The sequence below is a fragment of the Podarcis muralis genome, chromosome Z (genome assembly GCF_964188315.1).
Source record: "Podarcis muralis chromosome Z, rPodMur119.hap1.1, whole genome shotgun sequence".
NCBI lineage: Eukaryota > Metazoa > Chordata > Lepidosauria > Squamata > Lacertidae > Podarcis > Podarcis muralis.
In genome coordinates this window covers 21,330,153-21,357,177 of record NC_135673.1, presented here as the reverse complement: position 1 = coordinate 21,357,177, position 27,025 = coordinate 21,330,153, and the positions used below count along the sequence as shown (strand labels likewise).

Sequence of the window (27,025 nt, the reverse complement as noted above, 5' to 3'; positions counted from 1 at the left end):
AAGAACTCAACATATTCACATTGTTGTCGGGCCTACAAGTAAACTTTGCAAAATCTGAGGCTATCTGCTTCAAAACACACACACATACATGTCTTGCATACCCAAAAGGAATTCACCAACATCACAAAGATAAAACTCTTCTTCACTAAATTCAGATATCTAGGCGGAGTTAGAACAAAACATTGAGATTGAAGTCCATAAAAAGGTTAAGTATTTAGGGATTTGGTTAACATCAAGAAATATAAACCTGTTTAAAAATAACCATGAAAAAATTGGCTCGAGGTAAAAAGAAATCTAGAAATTTGGAGCAGAATGAATCTCTCACTGTTAGGCAAAATATCAGTGATTAAAATGAATGTGTTGCCAAAAATGCTATTTCTTTTTCAATCAATACCAGTCATCCTGAAAGATGAATGTTTTAAAAAATGGCAGAAACAGATCTCAAAATTTATCGGGGGGGGGGGGGAGCAAAAGGCCAAAGATAAAACATAAAATACTTACAGATATAAAAGATAGAGTTGGATTTGCCCAGACCTTAAATTGTATTACAAATCTGCTTGTCTGGTATGGGTCAGGGACTAGATGAGGTTGGATAAGCAAGAGGCATTAGAATTAGAAGGACACGACAATAGATTTGGCTGGCACGCATATCTATGGAATGGGGAAGGAAAGGTCCACAGAAGTTTTTATAACCATATAATTAGGAAATCATTAATGAGAGTATGGGAGAGATATAAAGATTTATTGGAACAAAAGACCCCTTGGTGGCTTTCACCATATGAAGCATTACTGCTCAAACCACTCTGAAAGAAAGGAAAATGGCTCACATATGTCAATCTATTAAGGGATCATGATGGAAAATGGAAATGAAGAGATTACGATGAGATCAAAGATCATTTTCAGAGTTGGTTGCACTATTGACAAGTACAGTGGTACCTCGGGTTAAGTACTTAATTCGTTCCGGAGGTCTGTTCTTAACCTGAAACTGTTCTTAATCTGAAGCACCACTTTAGCTAATGGGGCCTCTTGCTGCCGCCGGAGCACGATTTCTGTTCTCATCCTCAAGCAAAGTTCTTAACCCAAGGTACTATTTCTGGAGTCTGTAACCTGAAGCATATGTAACCTGAAGTGTATGTAACCCGAGGTACCACTGTGTATGAAACATATAAAGAAGACAGTAAGAAAGTATTTAGCTATACAAGATCTAGGTTCCAAACGGAAGTGATTGAAGGGAAAGTGAAATTATTGAAGGCGGCATACAGCATACTATTAGAATGGGAGATGAAAGATGAAGAGGTAAAATCAGTCATGATTAAATGGGCACAAGATGTAGGCCATAATATTATGATGGAAGATTGGGAAAAGTTATGGAAAACTGATCTAAAATTTACAGACTGTTCCCTGTTGAAGGAGAATTATATGAGGAGGATGTATAGATGACACCAGTGCAGTTAGGGAAAATGTACAAAACTAGTTCAAATATATGTTGGAAGTGTAAGGAAAAGGAGGGGACATTTTATCATATGTGGTGAGATTGTAATGTAATTAAATTGGGGGGGGGGAATGATATACAATGAATTGAAGAAAATGTTCCACTTAACATTTGTTAAAAGACCTGAAGCATTTTTGTTAGGGATTGTAGGAAAAGATCTGCCAAAAAAGTTGAAAAACATCTTCATGTATGTGACAACGGCCGCAAGAGTCTTAATAGCACAAGGATGGAAGTCTGAAGAAATTCCAACCAAGGAATCATGGCAAGAGAAACTGATGGATTATGCAGAAGTGGCAAAATTGACACATAAGCTACGGGAGAAGGATAACTGTGACTTCAGAGATGAATAGGAACCCTTTACAAAGTATTTGAAGACGCAACAAAGTGAATTGGACTCCTTGGCAGGTTTTGAATAAACATTTACAAACTATTGATAAGAATCAGTTAGATAATTTAAGGATATATACAACTTTGTAACATGCAGAGAATAGCATTCACAGATACTGTAAACCAAAGATTGGAACTGAGGGAAGTCAGGTGGGGTGGGGGTGGGTCTTGTATGGGAGAGTGGGGGGAGGGAGGAAAGTGGTTAAAAAACTAAGAATGGCATGCTTTTGGATAATATGTTTTGTTAAAATTTCTAATAAAAATTATATATAAAAAAATCAGGTACCTAGGGGTTCAAATAACCAGAAACCTCAGCAAATGATACCTCCGCAATTACGAGCCCCTGTGGCAACAAATGAAGAGAGACTTGAGGAAATGGAACAACACCAACTTCACTCTCAGACAAAATAGCCATGATCAAAATAAAAAATGGAAATAGGAAAGGTGCTGGAAGGAGTGTAATGGGAACTAACTGGCTGAGAGAGAAAATCAATGTCTGTTGAGAGAATATTATCAAGCATCATAGAGCCAACTCCTAAGGGCTAAGGGGTCCACCCCCCAACAATAAAATATTTGAGGAATCTGGGCCACCTCAAAGTTGAAGGGCATTGCTATTCTAATGGTGTGTGTACACTGTGACCTCTGATTATGAGGAGAGGAGCTTACCTGGGCCCCCCGTCAAGCATATTGGGTTGTGTATAAGTCACTGAGTGGGCTGCAGAGAGAAAGGTGAAGACCCAGATTTTCCATTATGAATTGATGCAGCTTTCGTTTGGTCTGTGGTGAAGGGGTTTACAAAAAGGATTTCATTATCACTATGAAATTAAAAACCATTTCTTTGACAGGTCCTGATTTGTCAAGAAACCAAAAGGCCGGGCAGGAAAAGCAGCCTAGAACAGTGGTTCCCAAACTTTTGGGGCACTCCCCCCTTAGTTCCGTAAACCCACCCACAGTACCCTCTACTCTATAAAAAGAATTATTCAGAGTAGCAGAATTGCATGCTTATTCAAAATCAAAATAAAACTATTTAGTTTAAGTCAACAAAACTGGTAAACTTCAACCAGTGATACCAGGATTTCAAGGTCTGATAATCATTTGCACCTCCAACAACTCCCAACTGCCCCAACATCCCTCCACTGTCCCTGCCACCCCCTTGTCTCTTAGCACCCCGTAGGTAATTATACTGCACCCAGGGCAGTACCACCCACTTTGGGAATCACTGGTCTAAAAAGAAACTCACGTGTCTTTAGTAAGGGTTTATTTTAGGGTCATATTTCAAAAAGTCAGTGCTTTTTTCTGGGGGGGGGGGCGCAGGGCTACGTATACCCCTAAACATTTTGTGAATCTTTGTACTTTTGTCCATTTACTGTATTTCTTTTTGCCATTTTGAACTATAAAATTGTGATTTTATTGAGTCAAAATGAGAGTACCCCTAAAAATGTTTTTAGAAAAAAAGCACTGCAAAAAGTGAAAATCCGGACACAAAAGTTGTTGCTGCCAAAGTTGTTCGAGGTTTGGTTTGTTTGTTTAGTTTTGCCCAAAATTTGAGTTTTTGCGCTATTTTTAAGGAAATTCCCCAAAATCTAGACTTCTGACATGGGATGCCATATGTCTGGATTTTCCCAGACATTCAAGCGATTTCTGCCCGGACACTGTTTCCGTGTGCTGCGCTGGTGCTGGCTCGCCAGAGCAGCTTCGTCACGCTGGCCACGTGACCCGGAAGTGTCCTCAGACAGCGCTGGCCCCTGGCCTCTTAAGCGAGATGGGCGCGCAACCCCAGAGTCGGACATGACGGGCAGGGGTACCTTTACTGTTTTCAACTACTATATTCCGGCTATGTCCAGGAAATTTCAGACGTATGGCGACCCTATTTTTTTCATGGTGCCACTGCCATAAGTTGCTTGAAGATGCATTAATATTTAATTTCTGTGAGGGAGCTGTAGTCATGGTTTCCTATATTCATTGCTAAACAGGCACATTCTGGAAGGTGGATGTTCTGTTTTTTGAAGCACTTATTGACAGCCAATGTCTGTGCCTGCCCATTCTTTACCTGGCCAATGTTGATCAGTGGGAGCAACACATAAATAAAGCTGTCATCTCATCCCGATCATTTTTTAAAATCAGATGCTTAAATTTTGAGGTATAGAAACATAACAAGGTGCAATCATATGCAGTGGTACCTCGTGTTACATACGCTTCAGGTTACAGACTCTGCTAATGCAGAAATAGTGCTTCAGGTTAAGAACTTTGCTTCAGGATGAGAACAGAAATCGTGCTCCGACGGCGCGGCAGCAGCAGGAGGCCCCATTAGCTAAAGTGGTGCTTCAGGTTAAGAACAGTTTCAGGTTAAGTACGGACCTCCGGAACGAATTAAGTACTTAACCCGAGGTACCACTGTACATATTTTTGCTTATGTTGCAAATTCTCTTGGAGAATAGGGCTGCCCTCTAGGGTCTTCTGGGCTGGGCACCCAACCGGCGTGATTCAGGGTGGGCCCCTTTCACCCCCTTACACCCACGCAACAGCCTTTGATTCCCACTTCAACCCGGTTGATTTGATTCTCCCCCTTTTTGCCAATGTAGATCTTCATTCCTTCCTTGTCCCAGGGGGACCGCCATTTTGCAGTTTGCCTCAGGTGCCAAAATGTTTCAGGCTGGCCCTGCAAGGGGCTGTCCTATTGCTCCCTGTCACAACTGTTGAAAGAGCAATTGGTTGTTGAAGGAACTGGGATGTATTGGCTCTGAAAGTGAGGGAGGGGGTAGTAAATGAGTTTTTGAATAACTTTGTAAATACCTATGCTAGGTGCTGTAGATATTTGCCTCATGCCTTGGAAAGCCTGGTGGCCAGCAATTGCTAGTTGGCCAGAGGTTCCCCATCCTTGGCTAAAGCCATTATTTACGGAGCAGCAATGATGCTTTGATTTGTAGCATCTCTTTCTGTCAGGGCTCAGCATGGAACGACTCTGGTGCAGGAAACGGTCAAGAAGACCAGGAAATGATCTCCTTTGAAAATACAAAGTGTGTTGAAGAGGTAAAAATAGCTTTCTGTGGCACCCTCAGACACTAGAAGACTCTTTTCAGAATAACCTTGGCAGGAGGTGCAGAATCCTGCCCTGAGATTCAAAACTGGGACTGTGGAAGAGATAACAGGAAACAAGGGAGAGAGGAGGAAAAGCAGGGATTAGGTACTTGAAGAATAGATTCAGACCCACTTAGGCACCCTTTGGCATCATTTTGGTTTGGGTAGCAGAGGAACAAGAGGTTAATTTCTGGAAAGCTGTTCAGTGAACAACGAAATAGGGCCTTTGAAGAGAGAACCACGCTGGCCAACTGTTAAACGGATTTTAGGCACACACACTTCACAGAAAACCAATCCTTCACCCTTAAAAATTAGGAAATATTCGGGGGGGGGGGGGAGGAATACACTCTATTTGAGTTCACAGAGCAATCTGGAAGTCATCTTGACTCTCTTAAAGACCCCAAATATCTTCTCTGCAGTGGAAGAAAGTATCTTGGTGAAACCTTTTCTAATAGATCTTTTCATGTGCAATCTTTTGAATCCTGTAAATAGATAAACTTCTCACACAATTGGTAAAAAGATCTGGCAAGTATCTGTTAAAAGCAGAGCAGAACTGTCAAAAGGGCATATTCTGTGTATGAATAGCTTTGTAACAATGGATTCAAGAACTAAGGTATTTACAATTTCAGAATACATAATGGCCCCAGTTGCCAGGAAAAGGCAATCAGCAAGTATTATTAGGTATCCTGACAGACAGGAGACAAGCCATAGTCTCAAATTTCTGTTGTAAATTGCTTCTTTTGTGAGGCTTGTAGGATGTTTGTGGGTGGTCTTTGGCTAATAAAGATATCCTTTGCTTTCCTCTACTGGTTTCTGCCTCCACCCATTCTTCTCTGACCAATCATGGACTTAGAGGATACTGGGTCACTTGATGGGGATTTTGGTTGTAAAGGCCAACTCCAATTTTCCTTATAACACAACCTCCAAATGTAAAGTGAGATGCCCCAGAGCTGAAAAATCATTATTCATGTAAACGTAATGTCTATTTCCAAGGATATGTGGAACGGGTATAATCACATCTCAGAAGAGAGGTTCACTCTCTCTCCCTCCCAGCCAGCTGCTCTCCCTTCTTCTAGACCAGGGGTCACCAACCTAAGGCCCATGGGCTGGAAGCAGCCTGCGGAGGTCGTTTGACCAGCCCACGAGCCGCCCCTGAACCGAGCTGCCCGCTTGCGCTCTGTGCTAAACCAGCACAGTGCGGCGCGGGGACTCGCTTCTGCGGTGCCAGAAATTGCGTCTGCGCATGCACAGATGCCAGAAATCATGGGCGTGCGCAGTCACACACACACGCGATCTGGCCCATGGAGGGATCTCCACAGGACTGATCTGGCCCAGGCAAGATAAACCTTGCTGACCCCTGTTCTAGACCCTCCAGTCAGGAGAGTCTAATACGCTTTTTGAACGAAGGTTCTATAGCTGGAAAATGCAGCATTATTTCCACAGTTAATTTTGAGTGGTCTTAACCTCCCTAATTGAGGTTCGAATCCCCGTGACGGGGTGAACTCCCGTTGCTCAGTCCCTGCTCCTGCCAACCTAGCAGTTCAAAAGCGCCTCAAAGTGCAAGTAGATAAATACGTACCGCTCTGGCGGGAAGGTAAACGGCGTTTCTGTGCGCTGCTCTGGTTCACCAGAATCGGCTTAGTCATGCTGGCCACACGACCCGGAAGCTGTACGCCGGCTCCCTCGGCCAATAAAGCGAGATGAGCGCTGCAACCCCAGAGTCGGTCACGACTGGACCTAATGGTCAGGGGTCCCTTTACCTTTACCCTAATTAGCTTTTATGTCAATTACCACAAGGTGTGCCTGTAATTTTTTCTATTAAGTACATTTTCTGTAGTCTGGCCAAACCTGAGGTATACCAGATTAAGTGTCAAGTATAACACAGGGGAAATATGGATTTTTTTTTGGGGGGGGGGAGAAAGCCCCTACAACCAAACTGCATTTTTGAGTGCTGTCATTAGCTCCTGATTGGGGACTCTAGTGTTAACACAAAGCATTTTTATATTGTTTTTAAACTGCCCTGGTATAGAAATTTAATTAAACATAAATATAAGTAAATAAACATTTTGAATTTTCCACTTCCATAATTTTCCACGGAATGGGTGTAATTTCGACAGACTCTCTCCCCTTTCTTCCTTGTCATTGTGATCAAATGTGTGTTTTAGGTTGTTCCTCTTCATCTAGGTCCACTTCACCCCACCTGTGTGAACACAAAATAAAAACAATCTTTGTTGCAGTTGTTGTCGGCATCTTCCTTACTCTGGCACAACTTTTTCCTGTAATAAAGCCATGGCACATGAGAATTCTAGAGAAATCCTGTACAGTCTGCTGGTTGACTTAGCACCTGCAAAATGAAAGAAATGAGCAACCAAAGACGAGTGTGTAGAGGCGCCCTTAGCCTTCCTGGTTCAGTGCTTCAGTATTGAGCCAAACCTCTGGGAAGTACGTAATACCGTAAAAGGTAAAGGTAAAGGGACCCCTGACCATTAGGTCCAGTCATGACTGACTCTGGGGTTGTGGCATTCATCTCACTTTATTGGCCGAGGGAGCTGGCGTACAGCTTCTGGGTCATGTGGCCAGCATGACTAAGCCACTTCTGGCGAACCAGAGCAGCGCACGGAAATGCCATTTACCTTCCCGCCACTTTGATGTGCTTTCGAACTGCTAGGTTGGCAGGAGCAGGGACCGAGCAACGGGAGCTCACCCCGTCGCGGGGATTCGAACCGCTGACCTTCTGATTGGCAAGTCCTAGGCTCTGTTGTTTAACCCACAGCGCCACCCGCGTCCCAAGACATATGCCTTATTCAAGCATAGTGTACCAGGTTTGTTAGTACTTCCCCTATATGGGCTGAAGCATCCATACTGCAGGGGAATCGGGTCTGTAGCTTAGTAGCAGAGCATCTGCTTTGCTTGCATAAGGTCCCAGGTAGGGCTGGGAATGTGTGTGTGCCCCCACACCTGAAACCCTGGAGAACTGCTGCAGTCAGTGCAGATAATAGTAAGCTAGATGGACTAGTGGTCTGACTTTGGATAAGGCAGATTACTAATATTATTAGTATTGCCCTCCCTTCACCACAAAGTATCTATTCCAGGGGCTGACACTGTACCTCCACACTATGAGGAGGAAGTGAGTTGCGGGAGGAGTTAGCTGCTAGGAGCAGTTCTAATGAGCCGATTGCAGCCTCTGGGAGCTTATGGCCAGGACTTGTAAACAGGGGCACTGCTATCTCACAGTGTATGTAGGACCAAGAGACATGAAGGACAAGGGAGCTGCTGGAGCCATCTGGGCACCTTAGTTCAAGAAGAATATTGACAAGCGGGGGATGTGTGCAGAGAAGGGTGACCAAGATGATCAAGGGTCAGGAAACTAAGCCTTATGAGGAATGGTTGAGGGAGTTGGGTATGTTTACCCTCGGGAAGGGGAGACAAAGAGGATGACAGCCGGCTTCGTGGATGTAAGGAAAGTAGAAGATGGAGCATGCTTGTTTTGTCCTGCTCTGGAGGGTAGGACCAAAACCAATACATTCAAGGAAGAACTTTATGACAATAAGAGTTTCTGACTGTGGAGCAGAGTCCCTCAGGGGGTGGTGGACTCTCCTTCTTTGGAGATTTTAAAGCAGAGGTTGGATGGCCATCGGTCATCGATGCTTTAGTTGAGATTCCTGCATTGCAGAGGGTTGGAGTAGAATATACGATACTTGGGGTCCCTTAAACTCTACAGTTCTATAATTCTATGAACCTCAAATCCTTTGGAGCAATGCTTCCCAGAGTGGGTGGTGGTGCCCACTGGGGGCAATGGGATTACCTTGGGGACACTTAACATGCAAGGGGGTAGTGCTGGAGGTGTAAATTGCTATCAGTCTTTGAAAAGCTGGTATCAGTAGATCAGGTTTATCAACTTTGTTGAATTAATGAAGCCAAATAGTTTTAATTGGATTCTGTATAATTATTTGCTACTGTTTTTAACTTTTATTGTGTTACTTAACTGTTACTGTTTTTAATTTTAATGTGTTATTATTTTCTAATTGGATGAGCAGGACTGGATTGCATCTCCCATTGTTCTCGGAAGATGAGAGTTAGGAGGTAGCAAAAAAGGTGAAAGATGAAACAAATCAGAAGCGGAAGTTGGGGGAAGCCCAGGAGGGGAGGGAGGAAGGAATGTATAGTAAATGTTATGAATATGAAATGTATGTAATGAATGAAAAAGGAAAATTAATTAAAAAAAAATTTAAAAAGAAAAAAAGAAATATTTCCAACAACAAAAGTGCAATGATGTGGTTAAACAGCGCCACCTGCTGCTTGGTAGTGGGAGTTTGTTTGCTTGTTTGTTTTAAAAAAACACATCACCACTACCATATTTACACAACATCAAATCTAACTTGTACCTCAATTTTCAAAACCTTGAAACAAAAATGTACTTCATTTTTCTGTGCAAAAGACGCCACACGCTAATTTTTGCAATGTTGTTTGGCCAAAAAAAGTGTGTATTACATTTGAGTAAATATGATGAATATTTAAAGCGGTATCATGACACTTTAAACCAGTGGTTCCTATAGTGGGTGGTCCTGCCAACTAGAGGGTGGTGGGTTACTTAGGGGGTGCTAAGAGGCAGGGGGCAGTAGTAGTTGTTGAAGGTGCAAATGACTATCAGGCTTTGGAAAGCTGGTACCACTGGATCAAGTCTATCAGTTTTGTTGAATTAATTAAACTAAATAGTTTTAATTGCATTTTGAATAAATGTGCAATTACTTGTTACAGTTTTGAATTTTATGGTGCTCCTACCTTCCTCAGTGGGTTGTGAAGACTGCTGTTCCGAATAATGTTTTTTACAGCACAGGGAAGGCGACACCCAGAACCAAGGGGTTGGTGGCCCAAAAGTATGGAGCCACTGCTTTGGAGGCTGGAAAGTAGGAACTGACGGAGGCAATGGTTATGGATGTGATTATTTTTCCTTTCTGGAAGAATTCATAAGTGTTATGTATGATGCTAGCAACAAAAACAGACTAGGGAGGTATGAGAAACCCAATGCTAGGTCTGTTTCAGCAAATGAACAGTCCTGTATTAAACCTGCCATCATCTGAATGAGATATTTTACATATTTGCCAAACATTTTGTCAACTCACCTTGATCGGGCCCAGCTCACAAATCCGTTTTGAAAGTCTGCACATTTGTGGTTGAGCGAATGCTCTGTAAAGAAAACCTTTGCTTGCATTTGATTTGCTGCATCCATGCCTCCCCATACGGCAAGGTTGCCCCTGGAATGAGGTTGTCTCTCGTCTGCTGCGCCTTCAGGCACATGGCGAACAAGGACTTGAGCTCAGAACGGAAGCTGTCATTCAGCCAGCAGTAGATGAAAGGATTGTAGCAAGTGCTGCTCGTGGCAAACCAATGAAGGACGAAATAGAGGGAGTTTTTGGTTCTGATGTTCATGGTGGAGATGAGCAGGACGTAGCAGTTGAGCGGGAACCAACAGAGGGCAAAAACCACCACCACCAGCACAAGCATCTTGATGCTTCTCTTCTTGTTGTTGTGATGGATGATGTACTGCTGCGTGGTGACATCCCCCACGGCATTGCGCTGCCAGAGCTTCTTGGCCAGCCGTGTGTAAGTGACGGAAATGATGAGGAGGGGCAAGAGGTAAAGGAGGAGGAAAGTAGAAAGGTCCACATATTTCTGCACCACCTCTGCTGGCTCAGGAAAATCTGGGAGGCACAAGCTACGAATAGTAGTTTCCCTTTGAAAACAAATAAACATTTATTCTGGATATGTAGTCAAGAAAACTTTGGGAAATTTTAAGTACCTTAACATAGCTGAACATACTGTTATGAGGGTTTTTTGGGGGGGAGGGAGGGATGTGGCCTGGATGATATTTGTGGGTCCCTTCAAGGGCCTGCTTAGAATCTAGGAGACGAGGCTGGTGAACCAGCCAAACCAGCTCCTTTGCTGGCCAATTTAAGTGCTATTTACCTCATCCTAAGAGGTTGCTCTGTTACCATAGAGTCCGTTTTATTATTTGGGATTGACAGAATTTCATTAATACCAAAAGTACATCTCTTCAGTCTGTGGGATAATGAGCCTCATCTGGTGTTGCCATACATCCGGATTTCCTCCGACATATCTGGAATACTGCTGCCTCTAGCAGTGAGCAGTGTCTGGGTGGAAATCAATAAAATGTTGGGGAAAATCCGGTTGTATGGCAGCTCATGTTGGCGGTGCAGTTTTCCATTCAAAAAGCTCAAAAGCCACAAAAATAATAAATGCAATTTTGCCCAAAAAAGCTCAATAACTTTTCTGTCCAGATTTTCCCTGTTTGAAATATGGCAAACTTATCCTGTAACCAACATGCTTAAGTCTAATTAATGCATTAAGGGGTTAATTCTATAGAGTTAGCTGTCCTGCCAGGCTTAGCTAGTTCACTCACCCTCACCTTGGGAAAAGGGTGATCAAGCCTATTGCTACCAGAGAAGCTCAGTTTTGAGCTGGTTGCTACAGTTCAGGCTGCATGCCTCTTACAAGCCATTCTTGTGTTCCTATATGAATAATTTTGGAACTTTTACCACAGTAACTATGCCAGGTTTTACTGCCTCTGTTTTCTGCCTGAATATATGTAAGGAAGGTGCCAGGAAAGCCTCCATGGGGAGAGCATTCCACAAACGTGGAACCACCACAGAAAAGACCCATACGCGTGTTGTCACCCCCCAGGCCTCTTGTGGAGGAGGCACATGAAGAAGGGCCTCAGATGATGATTGTAGAGTCTGAGTCGGTTCACATGAGGAGAGGTAGTCTGTGAGGTATTGCAGCCATTTAAGGCTTTATAGGTCAAAACCAGCACTTTGTATTGGGCCCAGAAACTGACTGGCAGCCAGGGCAGTTGGACCAGGATCAGTGTAATATTCTCAAACCATCTTGTTGTAGTGAGCAACCTGGCCGCCAAATTCTGCACCAGCTGAAATTTTTGAACCATCTCCAGATGCAGCCCTAAGTATAATGCATTGCAGTAATCTAACCTAGAGGCATAGACAACAGAAGTTAGGCTATCTTCGTCCAGACAGGGGTGCAGTTGGGCCACCAAGCAGAGCTGGTAGAAGGCACTCTGCACTAGGGCTGGGCGATGTATTGATACATTGTCCAAAACTGGTTTGAAGTTCACACCGTGGTAATGGTTTCATAAAAGCTGACATGGCAATATATCCTGAATCACAATGTGTGTGTGAACTATATAAAAAATTACGATGTGGGGGAAACCGTGAAGCTGGTCATCGATTTTCTCATTATTCCTACTGCATTATTCCTTGTTGCTCTGCTGCCTCAGCTCTCTCCTGCTTCGTGCAGACGGCAGGGAACCACAAGAACAGGCGCTGAAGAAAGCAGCCTACCTGGGAACTTTCCTCAGTAATACTGACGCCATGAGCTTCTTGTTTTTAAGCTCAGGGACCAGGCTGGTAGGTGGTTGAGGGAGATGCCGGTCCCAGCCAGCTATGGACTTCTTACTGGGAGCTCCTTCCCTCCTCCATCCTTTCTCCTTATTTGGACTCTCTCTGCTCATCTGAAGGTGCCTCCTAACACCTGACCTCTGCCAGGGCCCTTGCAGAACTCCTTGTGCCTCACCTCCCCACCGCCACCCCCCATGTCACTGCCAAACCCTGTGTTTTGAACCACTGCTTGGTCCCACTGAAATTAAACCGTATGCAATATGCAAGCTCAGATTACTCTGAGATCCTTCTTCCCATTTCACCTCTCTTCTCATCCATTCTTGTCCTACAGATATTGTCACTGCATATTTTTTTTCATGGCTTGATTCACATCTTTAATATCCTGTTTTCAGCCTCCTGAACTGCAGTGACGCTGTGCTCCAAAGGGAAGTTCCACACACACTGGCTGTTGTGGGAAGCGAGAATGGAATGACAATAGATTCCCCAGAACTACTGCTCTCATTCTGTTGTTCCTTGCCAGATGAATATCGGTTACTCGATTTTAAAAGGGTAGGGGGCTAATCTCAAGGAAGGGGTGGCTGAGTTGGTGCCATCCAGGTGTCATACTGAGCTCCCATCAGCCCCAGACAACACAGTCCAAGGTCAGGGATGATGGGAGTTGTGTAGCACACCAACATACTGTTGTGGGTTTGGTGAGTCCTTTCCCATTTGGGGGGGTCCTGCCCAGTGAAGGTTGGAATCTAACAGAGGAGGAAGTTGCTAAACTGGTCAGACCTTTTCTTTGTAAGACCTTAGCTGCCCACTCAAGTGTCCTCATAAGCACCCCAAAAGAATGAGCTGGGTTGCAAGAACTACAACTAGGTGTGATGGGGCCCTCAGTGCTAATGGGTGGGGCTTTCTCCCATTTGCTCACCTCTGTACGGTAACTGATTTGTAAGAAAATTGATAGCTGTTATTACCAATAATTGGCTGCCTTGTGACTTGCAGCAACTCAGAATCATAAATGCAAATGACCAAAGCAAATGGCTTTGAAAGCCGCAAAAGCAGTAACACTTAAAATATGAAGTGAGGAAGGTGTGCTGCTTTAGGCTGGAGTCTGACTAATTGTAATTAAGCGATCAATGCACTCAGAGGTGCCCACCTCCAGAAACCCCCTGCTGCCCCTTTGCCTCTTAGCAACTCCCCACCTCCCAGGGGACATTGCCACCTACTTTGGGAATCACTGGTGTAGGCAGTATTCAGCTGGATGGGTGCATGGCCTGATTCGGTATAACAACACTTTCCTGTATTCCACCTACAAAATGGAAGTTGCCTAGTCCAGCCTCCTGCCAATGTAGGAAATCCACTCCTGTGGCCATCTTTGGTAGAAGGTGAAGCTTGCTTTTCATTTTTTAAAGTAGCACGTAGTTTGACAGGTGAGAAAAGAAAAGGGTAGGTTAAAAGACTCACCTATAATTATAAATGAAGAGCTTTTGGTAGATAGCATGGGGTAATGAAAAGCAGGCTGCCATCATCCAGATGCTGGAAATGGCCAGTGCTCCTTTGGTCAGTGACATCCTTGGCTTGAGTGGATGGAGGATGACCTGGAAGAAAGGATGCCTCACAGTGATTCTCATCTCTGCAGACCAGGGGTGGGTAAAGTGCAGGCCATACCCATACCCATACCCATACCCATACCCATACCCATATAAAGCTCCCCATAAATTTAATTGTCATGTTGGGCACTACCTGCACCATGCATTTAAAGCACTGTGACCCCATTTTAAATGGCCACAGCTCCCCCCAAAGAATGCTGGGAACTGTAGTTTGTTAAGGGTTCTCATAGTTGTTCGGAGACCACCCCCCCCCAACATTTCCCAAAGCAGTTAACAACCAGTCCGTCTTCCCAGGGAACTCTGGGGATTGCAGCTTGGCAGTAGGAATAAAGGGGCCTCCTAAGAACTCTCAGCACCCTTGACAAACCACTTCCCATGATTCTTCGGGGAAAACCATGACTGCCAAAACCAGTGACTCCTTTTTTGGGGCCACCCCCTCATTCCATAAACTCATCTCCAGTGCTCCCTACTCTACCCTACAAAGGGCATTTTTCAGAATAGTGGTTTGCACAGCCCACTAAGGAAGATAGGAACAGCATAAAAATCAAAACAGTACCAATTAATTGCACATTTATTCAAAAGCCAATTAAAACTATTTAGTTTAATTAATTCAACAAAGCTGATGCGGATAGTTTAATTGGTAAGAGCGTGGTGCTGATAACACCAAGATTGCAGGTTCGATCTCCAAATGAAACACCTGCATATTCTGGCATTGCAGTGGGTTGGACTAGATGATCCTCAGGGTCCCTTCCAACTCTACAATTCTAAGTTCGCGACCATGGCTGCATCTAAGTTAGTGATGGACTTGATCCAGTGGTACCAGCTTTTCAAAGTCCGATAGTAATTTGCATCTCCCACAACCACTACTGCCCCCTTGCCTCTTAGCGTCCCCTAGGTAATCCCACTGTCCTCTAGGGGGGCAGTACCGCCCATTTTGGGAACAACTGGTCATGATACTGCTTTAAATATATAGTGCGGATGTTTTAAAAACCTCCCACTCCCACTACCAAGCAGAGCGTGGAGCTGTTTAACCCCATCACTGCACTTATGTGGTTGGAGAGATTTAACCCACATCTCTGTAACCAGTGCAGGCAGCCATGGGAGATGCAATTCAGACCCACTCATCCAATCAGTCTTGACAATAGAGGCTCTTGACCTTCATTATCGTGCTGGTGCGAATCTTGAATCAGAGACAGTTCTTTGAGTTCTGAAGTCCTGCCTCTTCTTACTGCATTAGACATAAAAGGGCTGGGTAATCATGCAAGAATATTGGCATAAGCAACCACCATTATCAGCTTCTTGCTAATGGAAAGCTGTTGACTGAAGTTTGCAATCCATGGGAGATGCACAGACTTGGCTGAAGAAAGGCAGCTGAGTTACCTGCAAGTCCGTGGTTTCCAGGTGATGCTCAGCACATAAAAGGGAGTGCTGTGTTTCTAGTGGTCTGCCCTTGTGGGTTTGTGTGGCAAAAGCCATGTAACTCTCAGAGGAGTGGCTAATATTAGGCTGAAGAAAGGTAGCCATCCCTGCTGCAGATAATCTGCAAAGCTTACCTCACTGCTACCAGCACATGACAATCTGGTGCTTTTAATGCTGCCAATGCTTGACTTATTAGGGAGAATAATAATAGAACACTTTCTCTGAACACTCAGGGGAATATTTCAGTATTCACTTCCTAAGCCTGCAATTTCTTTCTACCTTCTTTCAGTGTCACAATGTTCTATTAATCATTTTCCCTACTGAGCTGATATTATAATACACATTGTTAGCTTACACAGTACCTCAGTTAATGAAAGAAGCTCCTAAGACACACTCCAACCTTTTTAAACTGTTTCATCTTTCTGTGAGTATATGCTCCAGGAGTTAAACAAAACCCACTATGTGACACAACGCCTATCATTCTGCATTGCAGATTCTGCACTGATGGGGGAGGGAGGTGGACTTGATGATCTCCTAGGTCCTTTCCAACTCCATGAGTCCTTAATAATCATGGAGCCCATGTAAACAATCTACCAGATGCTTGATAAGCCATGTAATTTTGCTGCAGGACATTTATCAAGAAGTGCAAAACAACGGGTCAGTTATTGTACATGAATATGTGTGAGAGCTGAACCTCTTTATTCTAATATAGACCAATAGTGCCATCTAGTGCTAAGAACGGTGCATGGAAACAATATCCTTGGTTTCATTTCATTTAATCCTTTCTTTCCTACAATAGCAAACTGGTCTGAATTGACTAGTTCTTTAGTAATGGATGTTCAACACCATTAGGAAGCCGAACCATCCTCTATGCACATTTCTGACTAGTGGTTGTTGGCATCTATCTGTCTCGAGAGACAATGCAGTGTACCTTTGGGGGTGAAGTCAAATTGCTGTGTTAGCAACACCAAAGTGACCTCCCTGGGGTGCAAGTCTAGGCAGTGTGCATGGAGGTCCTGGGCTGCCCAGATGACAAGACCCCCCCCCTCGGTGTCACTGACGAGGTCCAAAGGAAATCAGAGCAATATGTTCGGCACCAACTTGGCTACAGGAGTTGCCGGAAGGAGGCGTACAAGGTACTGTCCAACTGTCTTAGGGACTGAACTCCGGATTAGTGTTGGGTCCAGCAGAGGTTTAGGGTCAGAGTTTTCCTTCCCTGGGATGCACTACTTTCTCATGTAGATGAGTCCCACCTGCCCCTCACTTCCATCCACAGCGCATGCAGAAACTGCCTTCTTGAGGTCTATTGGGTCCACTCAGTCCACAACAGCCTGTTTTCACATGCAGGGGAAGTCCCTAACTCATCAAGGATTTGAGACCCATCGGCTACCCCTTACCTGGTTTAGCTTGCCAGTCAAAGCTGTTCCCGGGGTGTAGCCACTGTCCTATGCTGACAGCTTCTAGGACCCACAGGTGAGAGCTGAGTGCAGGGTGGGGACCCAAGGTGGACAAACTACCTCAGAAAATGTACAACATGTCATCCACCAGAGGTACAACCCCTCCCCTAACACCCCAGACACGGCTTCTGATTGATACCTAACCACTTACATGAGAGATGGAGCTTATTTCACCATTGGTTCAAACTACAGTCCAGGCAGGCAGCTTTTTCTGGTCCCAAACTATAATAAATGTGTGACATATCCTGTAGTCCTTTGTCTCCTTTGGAACCATGAAAACCAGAGATATTCTGCAAGGGACTAGCACTTTCCTAGGCTGCCTTCTTTCCACGAGCTCTGCATGTTTTCTGACACCCAAGACAGTACTCAAATAGGCAAAATGTAATTAACTAAATTAGATTGACTTTAAAAATGTTATTTGGAAGTCTCTCTCTGTGTGATTTGTTGCATTCCTTTCCCCCTCTGAAATAAAGTTACTTATATATCATGACAGTTGGCTTTATTGGTTTAAAAAGGCTTTTCTCTGTAATACAGGCAACCCTCATTTTGCACGGGGGATGCGTTCTGGGCATTCATGCGTGTTGGCAGTGCACGCATAAGCCAAGCCCACCCCACCCCCTCATGTCCTGTTATGCCCCACCCTCTTCCAGGTCCAAATGACCCGCATTTCAGTGGTCACACAATAATTGAACGTGTGCAAAATAACCACTGCCCAGGCTGTTTTTCACCTGATCAGATCGGATGGATGAGCTGCAGTACCCTTCTCTGACCATTATGGGAAAGGGCCATAGCTCAGTGATAGAGCACCTGCTTTGCATGCATGGAGGTCCCAGGTAGAATCTCCAATGGCATCTCCATTTAGTGCCGGGAGAGATTCCTGTCTGAAACCCTAGGAAGCCACGGGCAGTCAGTGTAGACAGTACTGAACTAGACCCACCAATGTCCTGACATCGTATAAGCAGCTGCTTATACTCCCAAGTGACCACTCCCAACAAATACATACATACACTGGCTGTTTATTATGGTGGGCAATTTCAATTTCCTTGTGTCCTTAGGGCACCCTTTCTCCCACTGCCCATTCCACAACTTTGTGTAGTCAAGACTAAAGGCAAAATAGGGCCCAAGGTCCCTTCAGCCACCCCCCCAATAAAATATTTGAGGGGGCCAGGGTTCCCCAAAGTTGATGAGCATTGCCACTCAAATGGTGTGCATGTGCTACACCTTGTGATCAATTATGCAGGACAGGGATAATTGACAGGGATCAATTATACCTCCCCCCCCCATATTTTATTCAAGCTGTCACCCCTGGTTTCAGGATACCTTTTGCAGGGGTAGGTGGGGGATGGAGTTGAGTTTCATACCTGATGCCGGTCCAGGGCTATAGCTGTCAGGGTCAGGGTGGAGACGTGGAGAGAGCAATACTGCGCAAAGCGGCTGACATGGCACATGCTTTCCCCAAAGACCCACGTGCTGTTCACGAACCGAACCTGCGGAAGAGAGTGGCAAGAATAATGGGGCTAGCAGAAGATTTGTGGCTAACAACTAGGATTCACTTGGTACAGTCAAGCACATGGGGTTTCCATCGGCACATGGGGTCAGGAAGACCTCTGTCCATTTGTGAAAGTTCGCAAAGATTAAAATAGGGACTTCTGTCATTTTTTTACTTGATCTGACTGTTTGCTTGCCTAGTGGCAATGGGAGTGGAATAGGACCCTCCAAACAACTCTCAGCATCTTTAGCAAACTACAGCTCCCAGAATTCTTTGGGAGAGCCATTTATTTATTAATTTAAAAGATTACAGTATTTATAGTCCACTTGTCATTGAATGTTTTCAATCTCAGAAAGGGGAACAAAGTTTATAAAAATAAACATAGAAAAATATCCACCAAAATTACAAAATCATATAAACAGGACCACCAATAAATAACCAAACAATTCTATCATAAGGCAAACAAGCAAAATCATTGCAACATAAACTAATATTTCCAATTTAATGAAATATGAGCCTCAAGGTCAGCAGTTTGGCGAGGCAGGGGTGGGCAGATGAATTTGCTGACCTCCTCCAGCTCTCCCATGAACATTTAAAGTGGGATCACAGTGCTTTAAATGTATGGTGTGAACAAGGCCCTGGGTGGCTGTCCAGCACACCAAATGCAAATGCAAGGCAATGACTTAATCCAGGCAGTGACCTCCTCCCTTTCCTGTCTGGGGGCATGGCAGTGGCGAAGGACTTACCAAAGTGAAAGGTGTGTTGAGCAAGGTGATCATGATATCAGACATGGCCAGGTTGGCAATGAAGAGGCTGGTGGCCGAATGCATCCTCCTCCTCCTCCTCCTCTTCTTCATCACCACATGGCATACCAGCAAGTTACCAAAGAGAGATACGATGATGATGATTGTGTAGGCCACAATGAGAAGAGCTTTCATGGTGGGCTTCTGCGACTCCGGCTCGTATTTAGCCAGCTCAGCAAACTTCTCCCACTCAATGATCTGGCTCTCTGTCCAGTTGAAGGGTGTGCCATTCTTGGCTTGGTAGTGTAACATAAACTTGGCCACAGAAAAATTGCATTTGGGCTCCTGAGGAGGACATGGGAAGTGAGGGGAATGGGATAGAGGGAAGAGGAGCATGTGAGAGAGGTGGTCTTCCAGCCAGCTGGAGCCTTGCATGGAGACAGGCTAAGTTAGCAGGAGGCGTTTGTTCTAGCAGGTGGGACTAAATAGGAGAGAGAGAGAGAGAGAGAGAGAGAGAGAGAGAGAGAGAGAAGCTTTTTAGCCAACTCTGGTTGGGAGCAACTGTCAGGAGAAAGGCAACATTTAAATATCCAAGTAGAAAGAAGTATTGAGGTGCATTAAATATGTTTTGTAGCACACTGTCAGAAAGGCACTAGTGTGTCATTTGACAAAAAATGTGGACAGTAAAAGTGGAGTAATAAATAAAAATGGCATACGGCAGAGCACACACAAATCATGGAGAAAGATCAGGTGTGCAGCTTTAATTGGTCATCTTGAGTCGTTTTGTGCTACCCGTTATTGAGGCATTCATTCTTCCAACTTCTGAGAGTGCCCTACAGTGTTTTGTTCTCCCCCCTTCCTTTTTTCAAAGCACTTTACCCTCCTATTTGCTTTGTCGATTTTTTTGGAGCACAATTCTTCTAAAATGTGTATTTTCCCCTCCCTTCTTTATAATTCTCTTCCCAGCTGGATTGTCCTGCAGAACCTGTGAATGATATCAGGGGAAAACATTAACATTATGCTGATAGATTTGATTTTTTCTTTTCTGTACAATAGAAAGCAACTATGCAAATATTCAGAGATGAGCTTGGAACAGTGTCCTAAACAGGGAACAAGCTGGCTTCTGGCACCATAAGTTCACCTCTGTTTTCTTTTCTTCCTGCATTCCGTGTTCTTCTTCAGTACAGTATAAAATGAAGGGTTATTTATTTAGTCTTTTGCTTTCAATTACATTTTCCAATCAGCAGGCAGCCAAGACCAGATGAGGCATGATTGTAACTCTGTACAAACTGAGCAAGGTTTGATAACGAAGAGTTCTTGTGACTAGATTGTGGGGGGAAAATGTCCATTTCCAGAACATGTTCCTCCCAACAGTAAACATTACTAGCTCAGAGCGAACAGGCAACCTAGTTCTGAAGCTAAAGTCTATAAAGTAAGCACCCCCCACTCCCCTTTCTGAAACTCTGTGGTTATGGTTGTTGAGACAGTTGCCATGGTTTCAGGGGTGCCAACTTGAATACTGTAAAATATTGGTAAGCTCTGCCTCACATAATTGATCACAAGATGCGGTCCCCCAGCTCTGATATGTTCTCATGAGATATCATGGAGCCATCCAAGTCCCCATGAGATCTCCCAGCACCAGCCCTGGCAGAGAGCTCAAAAGTTCTTTTTGTGCCAGAAAAACCTTGCATACATTTAATTTGCTCAATTTCAACTGCCCTTCAGGTGTGTGTGTGTGTGTGGGGGGGACCGGGACCAAGTCTCTGAAGCAGCTTTCATCACTCCGTAGTAAGCTACCATAGTCCCTGCCCCTCAGGTTTACAATCTAAAAGACACAACACAAAAGGAAAAGGGGTTGGACTAGAGATGGAAAAAAGGCAAACTCAGACACCAGTTCTCAGGTACAATCTGTGCTATTTTTCTAGAAAAAGCAGAACTCATCATGAATGCCTCCCTTATTCTTTTAGAATGGCAATGGTGCCCACCTGAGAGGTGCCAGAACTAAGTTTCAGTGAGTTCTGGCTGGGGAACAAAAAGCTCTGGATATAATATTTTTTAAAGTGCTCTTCTTGACAGGGAGGCACAAAGCAAGCTCTCTGCAGTTGTTCCTTCTCTGCCCAGTGGAAAGAGAGCCAAGAGGCTCTTCAGAGAGTGCTGCCCTTCCAGCCTGCAGTCCCAGGAGAACAGTGCTTTCCTTTTCCACCCACCTAAATTGTTACGATTGGGAGGCAAAGCTCACCAACATTCAGTTAAAACCCAGAAAGAACACAGCAGACAAAGCCAGCAATCATGTTTGGAGAGTCAGCTTTTATGTCTTACCAGAAGGAGATGCAATGGCACAGTACAATTCCACACAAGGTTGCTCAGATCCAAATCCCACTAATCTCAATGGGTTTTACTTACCTGGGGGTAAGTGTGTTTAGGCCTATAGTTTAACTAACTACTGCTGAAAATCAGCCCCATTAACTACGAACCCCTAAATTTGGGATCCACTCCAAACCTGTACCAAAGTTTAGCAAGTTTTTTGCAGCAAAAACCTTGCTTCTTGTAGCACCCCACAAACTGAGCAATTGATACATCAAACATGGGGTTCACACTTAACTTCAAACCCCAAAATTTGGGCACCAGGAATTATGTTTTAAGTGACCACTGCACCTTATTGGCTTTGCCTGGTACATTTTTATGAAATGAATGGAACAAAAATTCCCACTTATTTAAAAGGTGCATGTTTCTAGATCACATTTCTCCTGTCTTAAATATGTGGCTTGTGTGTTAAATCTACCTCAAGAGCCCTTACAAACTAGCTATTTATTGGGTATTCATTCTGACTTGCTTGCACAAAGCTTCCTCAGAGGCTAGATTATATCTGGTCTTTATCAAGTATTCATTGTGATTTGCTTGTGGGATGGTTACACGACAATGAGAACTTGTCTGGCATCCATCCTAATTCACTTGAGGTGTCTTTAAGCATCTTCATGTTAGTCATTCATTCATCCCACGTTTTACTGTGAATTTCCCTGTCAGTTTCCAAACCAAAAGTCCTTTTCTCAAAGAAGAAATACAGTAGATTTGCATGTCCTGGCGCAAAACAGCACCTATTTACTTTAAATGATCTACTTGAATCAGTACAGCAAAATACTGACAGCTCAGACATTAAATTGGTTCAGCAAATCATTCCTTTGTCTGTTGAAGTGCATTTCTGCTGTGAATTTTCCCAGTTATATTTTTTAAAATACTCACGTAATCTGTTTTAAATTGTGTTATAAAACTAATAACCGCATACCTACAGGTAACATTTTTTTACCAGTCATGAATCACCAGTAAGAGTAAGATTCTATGCAACAAACAAGAAGCAACTGTGTGTACAGCCTTATACATAGAATAGAATCGTAGAATTGTAGAGTTGGAAGTGACCCCAAGGGTCATCTAGTCCAACCCCCTTTAATACAGGAATCTTGCCCATAGCTGTTCCTGGGTACCTGGAAATCTAGGTATTTTGTAATGCAATACAATGAAACATGGGTAGGAATGCACACATTATGGTGCACAAGTGAGTGGTTTTCTTACATAGGAATGATATTCATGCAGGAGGAAATTGTCTTGGATGAAGCTACCCTAAGGCAGCAATCCTATATATCATTACCTGACAACAAGCCCCATTGATGATAGCAGAAGTTACTTCAAAGCAGGCAGGCATATGATTGCACAGTACATAATACTTCCAGCCATTGTTTGTCAGCTGAAGGCAATAACATTCTCTATTCACTGCACAATTATTAAAACTGAAAGTTATACACAAACAAAATCTAATTGCCTGGGACTTGTATTCAAACTGCTTATCCTCAAGGAGCAGTTTCTACTGTGATTTTTTTTGTTTTGTTGAGAACCCCCACTTATTTTTCCACTTGTGCCTCTCCCTTTCACAGTAAGGCAGCTGCACCAACCAAGACCCCCATGTGTGGTGCAGAGAGTTATTGTGCATCCTGGGGGGGGGGGGCTCCTTTTACACAGGGCCCTCCCATAACATGTTAGACCTGGTTTTGCCATTACCTGCCAACCTTTTTTAAAAATTGTATCTTGCAGCATTGCAATGTACCTGTCTTCTGTACTAACACATTGGACCCAGACAGTGGCGTAGCGTGGGGGGTGCAGGGGGGGCCGGCCGCACCGGGTGCAACATCTGGGGTTAGGGCAAATCCACAGGTTAGGGGGTGCAAATCCATGGGTTATGGGGCACAAATCCACGGGTTAGGGGGCGCAAATTACTTGCCTTGCCCCGGGTGCTGACAACCCATGCTATGCCACTGGACCCAGATATTGTAAGCAAAGTCACTTAAATAACCCAAATGCAGTTCCAGAAAGAAAAGTCCAGATAACACTTTACTGAGCAAACTGAACAGAGACTGTGTAATATGAAGAGAAAGGAACAGAGAGGTTTTGTCTTTCTTAGTTCAGGCCTTGTACATAGCAAGGAGACATTCAGCCAAACACACAAATTAAAAACTCCCTCAGAACTACACAGCCAGTCAGAATGCATGCCACCTCAGGAAAGATCATGCCACTCTGCCTGGTTGCTATGTGACACCTCCACCCACCCACCTCTTGGCTTTAACAGACTGTAACAGTAAAATAATTTACTACTAAGTTACAAACTGAACGATTGCTGCTGTTGCACTTCCAACAGATACTTCAAGGACCATCTGCCCCAGGAGCCTGCCCTTTCCCAGGTCTCTATGCCATTAGAGGTCTGATGGTTGGTGTACAGAGAAGGGGCCTTCTCTGTGTTGGTGCCCCAGCTCTGGAATTATTTCCCTCAGTACAACTGTCCCTATTTATATAATAGGGGCCTCCTAATAAGTGTCTCTCTGTACCCTTGACAAACTACAGCTCCCAGAACCCATGGGTATTTAAAGTGGTATCATATCATTTGAAATATATGGTGCGGATGTGACCTTTGACAAGCTATTATTGCTTTTTGCGCCCTTCCCCTTAGCCTTCTATATTCTGTAACTTTTATACTGTACTTGTAGCCTGTCTACTGTAAATAAATTATATTTGATTTGATGTTTGAGTTTGAAACTGCTAACCCAGGTGAATGAGGTCCAAATTAAACTTGAAGACATTGAGTGACCTATGGAATTTGAGGGATTCCCGAATGTTCTGGGGGCCAGTGAGGTGGGGTGGCATTCTAGTTGCAGTGCTGGTGCTCATCTAAGGGCTCTGGTCTCACATGGAATGGGGAGATGGACAAGGCCATTGACTCCTAAGTGAGAAGGGGCCCTCCCTGGGCCATGACCACTACTGCCCAATCACAAATATCCCTTTATTGGGCAACGTACTTGAGAAGGTGGTGCCAGTGCCTCTTTACGGAAGAAACAGATTCTCTGGATCACTTCAGTCTGGCTTTGATTTATTGGTTGAGTTTATTTCCACAATGAGCTGTGCCCAAGGCATTTTACAGCAAACATTCAAAACATCAAAACACAGAGCATGGGAGAGGCAAATACAGAACGTCAGTAAATTCAAAAGCGGCAAAAATCAACAATCTGGCAAACACAGAATAAAGTCAATATTGCAAAACAAAAGCAATCTATGCCCAAGTGCATTTATATCCCACCTTTCTATCCAAGGAACTCAAGATGGCATGCACAGTTCTCTCACACTCCTCATTTAATCCCCACAACAACCCTGTGAGGTAGATTAGGCTAAGGGCTCACCCACACTTCTGCTTGCCCTGTGCCCAGAGAGCAAGGGCCCAAGCATTTTCCCCTTTGCCTGGCTCCTTTCCCAGGGAAAACCCACTTTTTGGTGTTAAAATCAGTGCAAATGTCAATCCAGAGAGAATCCAATTGGTGTTTGCTCCGATTGAGCGCTAAAGGGCAGTTTCCCTCAGAGGGAAGCAGAGGTTGTCATTTGCACACATGCAACAGCTCTCTCAAGTTTACATACCTCACATTAATTGTAGCTTGCATTTTAAAATCACAGGGAAGCTGGTTTGAGGGAAAGCGCACCAACCAGCAATATTTTATAAGAAATGGCAGGATGCCTCTGGATCACGGCTAATGCTGTTTGTACTCAGCTTCAGAAACCAGTTGAGGGAGAGCACTGGAACCAGAGCAATGATTAATATGACAGGCTTTTACTAAATGCCTTGCCACTGTATATTTCCATGCCTAAGAATTATCATTCAGTTCATCTCCTCAGAAATAAAGCTGAAAGAAAGCTTTAGTGTACTGTGGTCTAGCAGAAAAAGTTAGATTTCAATGTGAGTCAGAGTCTGTTTCAGAATTGCCAGTACAAACCTGGAGATGGAATGGCAACGTTATTATTTATTACAATTTTTATGTCATGCCCTTTCTCCCACAGGAGCTCAGGGTGGCAAACACCAAACAGCACTATAAAAAACCAAAAGCAAAAGAATATTTAAAACACTTGGAAACTATTTTAAGCTTCTGAAACATTAAAAAACGCCTTGAAACATATAAAGCATGGAAGGTCATACATTTCACAAACAGCCTTTGAATGTGTGTCTATAAGAAAAGAAGTCCAGTGGCAGCACCAGACAATTTTTTTTTTTTGGAGGGTGCGTACAGAAGGGGCAAAGTACCAATATACGTCTAGATGGGTGAGTTGTATTCCACGTGTTAAGATCTATGAATGAAAAATAAGGGTATATGTTTGTGGCAAGGGGGGGGGGGAGTGTGTGTGGGAGCTCCTTGCTGGGTGTGTGTGTCTGCCGTCTTCTCTCCCTCTGGTGATGCCCATGATAGCATCCCAATATAACAGAATATATTCATTGCAGAGGGTCGCTTTCAACTCTACGATTCTCTGATACTGTATAAACATTCATACGCAGCTAGAAATGGTAGACACATAGTATAGTCTAAAGAACCTTCAGATAGTGCTTACTGCTGCTGCTGCTACTACTACTATAATAGTACAGTGGTACCTCGGGTTACAGACGTTTCAGGTTACAGACTCCGCTAACCCAGAAATAGTACCTCGGGTTAAGAACTTTGCTTCAGAATAAGGACAGAAATTGTGCGGCGGTGGCGCTGCGGCAGTGGGAGGCCCCATTAGCTAAAGTGGTACCTCAGGTTAAGAACAGTTTCAGGTTAAGAACGGACCTCCAGAACGAATTAAGTTCTTAACCCGAGGTATCACTGTAGTAATACAGCTATTATTGTCTTTATTACACATTCAAGGCAAGATCTGTGCTACTTCAGAAACCACAATACATTATCTTCTAGTGTTACATGTTCAACGTAGTATCAAACCAACTCTGCAGTCGAGCCTCATCCTTTCGCTTTAACTCGCCAGAAACATCCGAACACATGAATACAAAATTGTGCAAAAGCCGAGGGAATCTGCAGCAGCACAGGAATATTGATGCATGGGTGACAGGCAATGAAAACAATTCTACTTGTCCTTTTCACTTTACTCACCCTCTGGGAAGGAAGGGAACTGCTTCGGTTGATTCTGCTGGCTTTTCCACAGCCACCCAAACCTATGGCCCAAAGGAAAATGTTGAGCACTCTTTCCCTCCTCTGCTGATGAACTACTTCCCAATCTCTCACTGTGCCTTCTTGCAGGACACCCTGTTCTGCCTGCTCTTCCTCTAGTCCTGCAGAACACCAAACACACACAGTCCCTTCTAATCACTGGGCACATGTGCCTTAACTGACTGGCCAATCAGAGATAGGCAGGAAAGTGGGCGAGGTGGGAGGGAGCTTGCTAGTAGTGAAGTGCTTGAGTTCCTTCTGTCATTTACAGGATGATGAGTGACACTTACAGTAATGCTTTTTACTACAAGAGGATAAGAAGGGATGGTGGCTCTGATCACTCAGTGCAAAAGAGGGAGAAATCCAAGGGTTGTTTTTAAACCACAGTGAAAACTGAATCTCATTTCCCTTTCAACTCACAGTTTACAAT

At 44.0% G+C, this 27,025-nt stretch overlaps 1 protein-coding gene across 1 annotated transcript; it reads right to left on the bottom strand.

Annotated features, from left to right (window-relative positions):
* Positions 1-6,984: 6,984 nt before the first annotated feature.
* On the bottom strand, positions 6,985-26,678 carry LOC114589427 (G-protein coupled receptor 83-like). The gene is made up of 6 exons (XM_077922432.1): positions 26,539-26,678; positions 19,097-19,574; positions 18,223-18,348; positions 13,840-13,973; positions 10,081-10,691; positions 6,985-7,157 (listed from the first exon to the last, which is right to left on the bottom strand). The coding sequence occupies exons 2-5, from the start codon at positions 19,526-19,528 to the stop codon at positions 10,097-10,099; spliced, it is 1,287 nt and encodes a 428-aa protein (XP_077778558.1). The 5' UTR covers positions 19,529-19,574; positions 26,539-26,678; the 3' UTR covers positions 6,985-7,157; positions 10,081-10,096.
* Positions 26,679-27,025: the final 347 nt, after the last annotated feature.